Below are 10,211 nucleotides of genomic sequence, written 5' to 3' on the forward strand. Positions count from 1 at the left end.
CACTACACCTCCAATTTTGGTGTCATCTGCAAACTTACTAACTGTACCTCTTATGCTCGCATCCAAATCATTTATGTAAATGACAAAAAGTAAGGACCCAGCACCGATCCTTGTGGCACTCCACTGGTCACAGGCCTCCAGTCTGAAAAACAATCCTCCACCACCACCCTCTGTCTTCTACCGTTGAGCCAGATCTGTATCCAAATGGCTAGTTCTCCCTGTACTCCATGAGATCTAACCTTGCTAATCAGTCTCCCATGGGGAACCTTGTCAAACGCCTTACTGAAGTCCATATAGATCACATCTACTGCTCTGCCCTCATCAATCCTCTTTGTTACTTCTTCGAAAAAACTCAATCAAGTTTGTGAGACATGATTTCCCACGCACAAAGCCATGTTGACTAATACATATAAATCCTGTCCCTCAGGATTCCCTTGAACAACTTGCCCACCACTGAGGTCAGGCTCACCGGTCTATAGTTCCCTGGCTTGTCTTTATCAGCCTTCTTAAACAGTGGCACCACGTTTGCCAACCTCCAGATTTCCGGCACCTCACCTGTGACTATCGATGATACAAATATCTCGGCAAGAGGCCCAGCAATCACTTCTCTAGCTTCCCACAGAGTTCTCGGGTGCACAGAGTTCTCAGGTCCTGGAGATTTATCCACTTTTATGTGTTTTAAGACATCCAGCACGTCCTCCTCTGTAATATGGACATGTTTCAAGATGTCACCATCAATTACCCCACATTCTATATCTTCTATGACCTTCTCTAAGGTAAACATTGATGTGAAATACACATTTAGTATCTCCCCCATCTCTTGCAGCTCCACACCATGGCTGCCTTGCTGATCTTTGAAGGGCCATTTTCTCTCCTTCGTTACCCTTTTGTCCTCTGAATTCTCCTTAACCCTACTTGCCAAAGCTATCTCATGTTCCCTTTTGTCCTTGTGATTTCTCTTTTACATATATTCCTACTGCCTTTATACTCTTCTAAGAATCATTCGATCTCTGCTGTATATACCTGATATATGCTTGTAGCCACTGTGTTTATGTCGGGAGTCCAGTTGAGTTTCTGATTAAGGGCTGAGATTGGTAATTAGGAGGAAGAGTTTTTATAGGATCAATGCAGGGACCCTGCTTCTGCCAGAACTGCACTCTCTAGTCAGAGACAGAATTCGTCAAAAACAGCAGATTAGGGTGTGGTAGATGTAAATACAAAGGCTTGTGATAAAATACTAGACCATATGAATATGTTTGCAGAATGGGTGTGTATTGTTAAGTTTGATTGTGATAGGAAGAACATATACGCCCCAGTCACCTTGGAAACAGTGTCTCAGTGTTGCAGAGGATCAAGTGCAGAACCTGAGAGAGCAGGCTTCCTTAATGCTGTCCTCTCAGTAAGACAGCACTGACCAACTGCTCCATTCTGCCCCAGCTCCTCAACAATGCCAAAGGCCTTTTACTTCACATTCAGCTGCTAGGTCTTCAGTTTCCTGAGCCTCCGTGGGCCAGTGAGGATGTAGGTATGGGATATGGGGTGGGGGTGAGGGGGTAACATTCCTGCCCTGTGGGGTATTGCTGCTTCTCAATGATTTGCCCATCGCAGCTTTTGGAGAGAGTTCAGGCAGAATCTGTCTTTGCTGATTCACTCTCCCTGAATTCACCCGGAATTCACCCCAAATTCACCTGGAGTGTGGCGTCGGAGAGGGGGAACTGAGGCTGTAACCTCTTCCCCCAACATCTCACCATCTCCTGATCACATCCTCACCCCCACCCAGTCCCCCCCCTCCCAATACTCAGCACCCCCACGCCTCCCAGCCCCATCTGTCCATCAGGTTGAAAGCTGAAGCTGTAACCCTCCATGAGTTATTCCTGCTGATTTGCTCCATGAGTCAGCATTCCCAGCAAATCCGAACCTGGAATTCCATTTGTTGCAACTTCCGATTAGAGGGGACCACAGTGAGTACAGGAGACAGTTCCCAAGGGGCTGTGTCCCACTGGGCCTCTGAGTTCAAACTTACTTTTTAAAAATCAATGAGTCTTAACAGTTTGATGAATGGATTTATTAAGCTAGCAATACAAATGATAGCATTCCATATTACACATTGTAACGACAGCTAGTTACTGAAAATGGTTCCCATTCTTACAGCAGCGTTTTACTGTATCACTATCATCACTTCCTTTCCCTCTATCAGCACCAATCACACAGGGCTTTGCCTGAAGTTGTTAACCGGAGGAGAGAATTGAACTTTTTTTGATCAACACTCACTCAATATAATTCTATCTAAACTATAACCCTCCACCTGATGTTGAGAGTGTTTGATTATATGAAGAAACTGCCCTTTGGAACATGAGACATAATCGTGTTTTAATAATCCCACTTTAATCACCTTTTTAACAGCAACTGAGCCACCCACATCTTCTGGAGGCCTATCCCTTAATTGTTGAGTAAACTGGTTCAGTAACTTAAATCTCCACCTCGGTTAGTTTACTTTGTTCCAAAACAGAGAGAGATGTTTTGATGCAAACTAAAAGTGGAACAGAGTGAGCTGGGTTCAGTGTTTATATCTTAGAAATGATCACCTGTCCAGATAATTTGTCAGGGACTGGATTTTCAGACAAGCATCTGCTGAGGTACTTATAGAAAAAGCAGCTTCCAGAACATTCAGAGAGAAGCCAGGGATTTCCTGGGTGGCTGTGTGACCCCAGTTGGGAGTTTGATGAAATCTGGGAATGACCTGAGCACATGTTTCAGACGGGGACAGTCCCAAGGAGGTTCCTGGCATCATTGGTCAATGTGTCAGACCGTGGGTGACAGTGGTTCACCGGGACTATTGCTCCCTGTTTGACCAGAGACAATATCTCTCTCCCAAAAGGCTTGTGTCACTCAATTTGAAAATCCAGTCAGAATGATGCGGGTGGCACATATTCACTTTGTATTCAATGTAATGGGAATGGCACTCGACGAATATATCAGAGGGTCTGCGGTAATATTCTAGGATTGGGGTTCAAATCCTATCACAGCAGCTGATGAAACACACATTCAATTAATAAATCTGAATTAAAACATTGCCTTTTTACACAGATCAGGACAGCAATCGACAATCGCTATCAATTGCTTCAGTAACATCCTTTAGGGAAGGAAATGTGTTGTCCTTACCTGGATTGGACTACATGTGACTCCAGACCCACAGCAATGTTCACTCTGAACGGACCCCTGAGTAATTAGGGATGGGCAGTAAATGTTGGCCTAGTCAGTGAAAGAATGAAGAAATTGCCTGCGTTTCTCATTACTCCAGAGTGAAAAACAAGTGAGAATTTCAGAGTCATCTGTTTGATAGGATATGTCTGGAGGCATCATTCTGTGGGGAACAAGGTGCAGCCATGGTGAGGGGATTACTCAAGGAACACAATCAATTCAAGGTTGAAGTGATGACAGTGTACCTCCCAGTCCCAGAGCAAAGTTGTCTCGAACCTGTCATCATCAGCTGTCCTACCCTAATACTTGCCAAACTCGATATTCCTCCCACATTCTCGGCAGCTCAACCAGCCGTAGCGGGAGAAGCAGATGCACTTGGATCTCACTGTCAAGAATGGACTGAATGGCCTTCTGTCCTGAAATCACTCTATTTACACAGCCCACTCCCACATCCATAACAGGCATCAATCCCTCGAGCTGCTCACTCACTCTCCTCACGGACATCGACAAAGCACTCACCCATTTTTAGTTTGAGTCAGCAGATTATATTTGATAACTCAATCTGAGTTATGTGTAGCCTTCTCTGTCTGGGGCTTCTCAGTTTCAACAGGCACTAGTGATCCGAGATATAATCTGACATTAACCAATAGTGAAAGATGCAATCACTGAGAAAAATAACAAATTTGAAAATGGGACAAGTTTGACTACCCATATCTTCAGTGATGTGTCATAGTCATAAAGCTGGTCCGAGTCTCTGATTGGCTCAGAAAGAGCAATGGACTGGTCAGAGAGTGTGCGATTCACAAATGGGAGAGAATGATGTGGTTACTCTCCACAATCCACATGACTGCCTGCTCTATATCCATGACTGCGTTGCCAAATACCAGACTGATGCCATTTACAAGTTCGTTGATGATACCACCACGTTCGGTTGAATCTCAGATGGCAATGAAACAGACTACAGACGGGAGGTGGAAGACCTGGAAAAATGGTACACTGAGACCAACCTAGCTCTCAATGCTGGCAAAACCAAGGAACTTGGAGAAAGTGAAGTCACATGGTGTGCAGAGTGTTCTAGCAGGTGGATAAAGAACTGGTTGAGCAACAGGAGACAGAGAGTAGTAGTTGAAGGGAGTTTCTCGAAATGGAGAAAGGTGACCAGTGGTGTTCCACAGGGGTCAGTGTTGGGGCCACTGTTGTTTGTAATATCCATAAATGATCTGGAAGAGGGCACTGTTAGTATGATCAGCAAGTTTGCAAATGACATGAAAATTGGTGGAGTAGCAGAAAGCATAAGGGACTGTCAGAGAATACAGGAGGATATAGATAGACTGGAGAGTTGAGTGGAAAAGTGGTAGATGGCTTTCAATCCAGGCAAATGTGAGGTGATGCATTTAGGGAAGTCTAATTCTAGAGCGAATTATACAGTAAACGGAAGAGCCTTGGGGAAAGTTGATGGGCAGAGAGATCTGGGAGTGCAGGTCCATTGTACCCTGAAGGTTGCTGCACAGGTGGATAGAGTGGTCAAGAAGGCATATGGTATGCTTGACTTCATTGGACGGGGTATTGAGTATAAGAGCTGGCAAGTCATGTTAAAATTGTACAAGACATTGGTTCGGCCGCATTTAGAATACTGTGTACAGTTCTGGTCGCCACATTACCAAAAGGATGTGGACGGTTTGGAGAGGGTGCAGAGAAGGTTTACGAGGATGTTGCCTGGTATGGAAGGTGCTAGCTATGAAGAGAGGTTGAGTAGGTTAGGATTGTTTTCACTAGAAAAAAGGAGATTGAGGGGGAACCTGATTGAGGTTTACAAAATCATGAAGGTTATAGGCAGGGTCAATAGAGATAAGGTTTTTCCCAGGGTGAGAGATACAATAACGAGAGGTTACGCTTTCAAGGTGAGAGGTGGAAAATTTAAGGGGGATACACGGAGGGTGGTGGGCATTTGGAACGCATTGCCAGCAGAGGTGGTAGAGACAGGCACAGTAGATTCATTTAAGATGCATCTGGACAGATGCATGAGTAGGTGATGAGCAGAGGAATACAGATGCTTAGGAATTGGGCTTCAGGTTTAGACAGTACATTTGGATCAGCTCAGGCTTGGAGGGCCGAAGGGCCTGTTCCTGGGCTGTAAATTTTCTTTGTTCTTTGTTCTTTGATATCATTATAGACTTTCGGCGGTATGTTACTCATGCCCCCCCTACACATTAACAGCACAGAGGTGGAACGAGTGGAGACCGTCAAGCTCCTGGGAGTGGTCTTCTACAACAAGCTTTCTTGGACACTTCATGTGGACGCACTGGTTACAAAGACCCAACAATGTATTTTCTTCCTCAGGCAGCTGAGAAAATTTGGCATGATGGCGAATACCCATGCCAAATTTTATAGGTGTGCCATCGAGAGCGTTCTGTCTGGATGTATCACTACCTGATATGGCAACTGTACCATTCAAGATTGGAGACGGTTAGAGAGAGTGGGGAACTCGGCCCGGACAATCACAAAGGCCAACCTCCCATCTATAGAATCCATTTACCAGTCCCGCTGTCAAGGAAAGGCCGCCAGCATTCTCAAAGATCCATCCCACCCTGGCACTGTTTTTCTACAACCCCTACCATCGGGGAGAAGGTACAGAAGCCTGAACACATGTACCAGCCGGTTTCGAAACAGTTTCTACCCGACTGTTGTTAGAATACTGAATGGACTCACAAACTCTTAACATTCACCTGTATCTGTGGTTTTGTTTTGCCGCTGTTTACCTATTATTTACTATGTATGCTACTTAACTCTGTGATCAGCCTGTGTTGCTCGCAAGACAAAGCTTTTCACTGTGCCTCGGTACATGTGACAATAAATTCAATTCAATTCAAAGAGGAGCTAGTCAGAACAAACTGCTCAGATCTTTTTCCAGAATCTTCACGCTTCTCTGCTTTGCAAAGAATCATGTTTGTGACTTCATTCTGAAATTCCTCAGAAATATAATAATAGATGAAAGGGTCAAGGCAGCTATTGAAGGTGCTGAGCAGAAGGCAGATCAGATAGAGTAAATACAGGTCATTGCTGTCAGTGAGGTGGATCGGTGAGTGATGTACCAACAGAGTTATATTACTGGGAGTGAAACATATCAAAAACACAGTCAGTACCAACACCATGGTCATTATAGCTTTAGAATACTTGCTTTCTTCCAATATCAATGATCTGACGATAGACAGGTAACAGAATATAGTAATAAGAGACGGAATAAAAAACCCAAACACAACCAAACACAAAAAGTAGTAAAAAAAATAATCAGTGACCAATGATGTTGGTAAAGCATCATGGCAGGTGGTGATGTTGAGGTTCTGGATTGGATAGGTCTGTCTGCGGAGGAGAAACGGTAACATGGCAACGACAACAAGCAGCCAAATCACACAACAGCTCCTGACAGCGAAGCCATTGTCCCGGAATCGCTTGGAGAGAAACGGGTGGACCAGAGCGAAGTATCTGTCCACACTGATGAAGGTGAGCAGCAGGATGGAGCAGTACATGTTCCCGTAGAAGAAGGCGGTCATTGTCCGACACAGAGCCTCACCAAAGAGCCAGTGGTTGCCCAGGAAGTGATAGTGAATTTTGAACGGCAGCACGAGGCACAGGAGCAGGTCAGCTACAGCCAGGTTCATCAGGAAGATGGTGGACGGTAATCGCTGGATCCTTTTGACCAAGACTAAAAGAGCCATCCCATTGGCTGGGAGCCCGATGCTCAGTATAACGCTGTAAACTGCAGGAATTATCACCGTGGTAATGGAACTAGTTAGATGGTCTTCCAGAGATTTCCACAGGCTACTGTCAGAACCGGTGTCAGGTAAATGAAAACTTCTCCCACGAGCCTGATGGACATCTGAACACAAAATGACATTTTTAATGTTAGCATTTAGTTATTTGTAAAAATTCCAAGAGTGTGGAATTTCCCTGCCTAAAGCTCTGAATATTGGGGATCAATTGGGAATTTTCGAGACTGAGATTTAATTGAGTAAACTATTTCCAAGAGATTTGAATAAAAGGTGGAGACCAGATAGAGGCCAGTCTGAATTTAACTGAAATGGTGTACCCATGATCCTCTGTTCCCATATCGTGTGAATGGAGAGGGAGCTGGTCAGTGGCTCAGTGGTTAACACTCTGCCTGACAGTGCCAGGGACCTGGGCTCAATGACACCTTCAGCAGTTTGCACATTCTCCCTGTGTCTGCATGGCTCTTCTCTCACAGCACAAAGATGTGTGGTTTAGGTGCAGTGGCTAAATTGCTCTGTTGTATGCAGGCTAGATGGGTTAGCCGTGGGAAAGTCAGGGTGATGGGGTGGGTCTGGGTGGAATGCTCTTCAGTGGGTCAGTGTGGACTTGATGGGCTGAATGACCTGCTTCTATGATCTTTATCTTGTTTAGTTTGGGACAGGAGGAGACCATTCAATCCCTCACTCCTGTTCAACCATTTCATTTAGAATCCAGCAGCTTTGAGGCTACATTTTCCTGACGTTGATTGTTTCAGCTTCAGACATTGATCTTGGTGTGAAGGTTACCTCCTGGCAATCACCAGGAATGCTGTCGAGGTGCCGGTGTAGAACTGGGGTGGACAAAGTTAAAAACCACACAACACCAGGTTATAGTCCAACAGGTTTAATTGAAAGGACCTTTGGTCTTTTTCCTGCTCCTCAGATGCTGCCTGACCTGCTGTGCTTTCCCAGCACCACTCTAATCTTGAGGTTTATTTGGAAGCATTAGCATCAGATGGTTGTGGAGCAGGACCAGAAGACACAGAATTTATAGCAAAAGGTTTACAGTGTTATCAAGTTGTAATTATATATTAAACAAACTTAGAACATAGAACAATACAGCGCAGAACAGGCCCTTCGGACCTCGATGTTACGCCGACCTGTGAACTATTCTCAGCCCATCCCCCTACACTATCCCATCATCATCCATGTGCTTATCCAAGGATTGTTTAAATCTCCCTAATGTGGCTGAGTTGACTACATTGGCAGGTAGGGCATTCCACGCCCTTACCACTTTCTGCGCAAAGAACCTGCCTCTGACATCTGTCTTAAATCTATCACGCTTCAATTTGTAGTTATGTCCCCTCGTACAAGCTGACGTCATCATCCTAGGAGAAAGACTTTCACTGTCTACCCTATCTAATTCTCTGATCATCTTGTATGTCCCTATCAAATCCCCCCTTAGTCTTCTTCTCTCCAATAGGAACAGACCCAAGTCTCTCAGCCTTTCCTCATAAGACCTTCCCTCCAGACCAGGCAACATCCTGGTAAATCTCCTCTGCACCTTTTCCAATGCTTCCCGAAATATGACAACCAGAACTGTACACAAGATTCCAAGTGCGGCTGCACTAGCGTTTTGTATAGTTGCAGCGTGATATTGCGGCTCCGGAACTCAATCCCTCTGCCAATAACACACCATATGCCTTCTCAACAGCACTATCCACCTGGGTGGCAACTTTCAGGGATCTATGTACATGGACTCCAAGATCCCTCTGCACATCCACACTATCAAGAATCTTTCCATTGACCCAGTACTCTCCCATCCTGTTATTCTTCCCAAAGTGCATCACCTCACATTTAGCTGCATTGAACTCCATTTGCCACCTCTCAGCCCAATTCTGCAGTTTATCCAAGTCCCCCTGCAACCTATAACATTCTTCCAAACTGTCCACTACTCCACCGACTTTAGTGTCATCTGAAAATTTACTAATCTATCCACCTATGCCTGTGTCTAAGTCATTTATAAAAATGACAAACAGCAGTGGTCCCAAAACAGATCCTTGTAGTAACCGGACTCCAGGCTGAATATTTTCCATCAACCACCACTCGCTGCCTTCTTTCAGAAAGCCAGTTTCTAATCCAAACTGCTAAATCACCCTTAATTCCAAATCTCTGCATTTTCTCCAACAGCCTACCATGTGGAACCTTATCAAACGCTTTACTGAAGTCCATAAATACCACGTCAACTGACCCACCCTCATCTACATGCTTGGTCACCTTCTCAAAAACCTCAATGAGGTTTGTGAGACTCAACCTGCCCTTGATGAAACCATGTTGACTGTCTGAAATCAAATTGTTGCTTGCTAGATGATTGTAAATCCTATCTCTTATAATCCTTTCCAAAACCTTTCCTACAACAGAAGTAAGGCTCATTGGTCTATAATTACCTGGGTCATCTCTATGCCCTTCTTGAGCAAGGGCACATTTGCAACCCTCCAGTCCTCTGGCGCTAAACCTGTAGACAATGACGACTCAAATATCAAGGCCAAAGGTCTTGATCAAAAGGAGTTCTCAAATTTACATATTAAAGGGCATAAACCAGCATATCCCATTCTAAAAGATGCAAGACTTAATCTAAATTTGTTTAATATGTTATTACAACTCGGTAACACTGTAACCCTTATGCTATAAATTCTGTGTCTTCTGGTCCTGCTCCACAACCACCTGATGAAGGAACGATGCTCCAAAACCTAGTGCTTCCAAATAAACCAGTTGGATTATAACCTGGTCTTGTGTGATTTTTAGTTTTGTCCACCCCAACACCGGCTCCTCCAAATCAATCCTGTCAAGATCACCCTTTAATCATCTAAACTCAATGTGAGGAAACTTTACAGAACTCTTAAATCAGTCAGATACTTTTCATTCATAAAAATGCAGGACTTTGATACAATATCCTATAAAGTTCTCCAATAGTGGAACAACTTTGGCCAGTGACATGAGAAGGTTGGTGCAGCTGTGGGACTGTGATAGTGGTGTGGGTAATCTGTGTGGGTCTGGGTGGTCTGGGTGGTCTGAGTGGGTCTGGGTGGGTCTGGGTGGTCTGGCTGGTCTGGGTGGGTCAGGGTGGTCTGGGTTGTCTGGGTGGTCTAGGTGGTCTGGGTAGGTCCGGGTGGTCCAGGTGGGTCTGGGTTGTCTGGGTGGTCTAGGTGGGTCTGGGTTGTCTGGGTGGTCTAGGTGGGTCTGGGTGGGTCTGGATGGTTGGGG

The 10,211-nt window shown here is 44.9% G+C and overlaps 1 protein-coding gene across 1 annotated transcript in view; it reads right to left on the reverse strand.

The window, feature by feature from the left end:
- Positions 1-5,996: 5,996 nt before the first annotated feature.
- LOC122565515 (proteinase-activated receptor 3-like) overlaps positions 5,997-10,211 on the reverse strand; it is a 13,236-nt gene continuing 9,021 nt past the window's right edge. The window contains exon 2 of the mRNA XM_043721559.1: positions 5,997-7,078. Coding sequence (XP_043577494.1) covers positions 6,063-7,078 — 1,016 coding nt within the window. The 3' untranslated portion in view covers positions 5,997-6,062. The remainder of the gene's footprint in view (positions 7,079-10,211) is intronic.

Source organism: Chiloscyllium plagiosum, chromosome 31, assembly GCF_004010195.1.
Source record: "Chiloscyllium plagiosum isolate BGI_BamShark_2017 chromosome 31, ASM401019v2, whole genome shotgun sequence".
NCBI lineage: Eukaryota > Metazoa > Chordata > Chondrichthyes > Orectolobiformes > Hemiscylliidae > Chiloscyllium > Chiloscyllium plagiosum.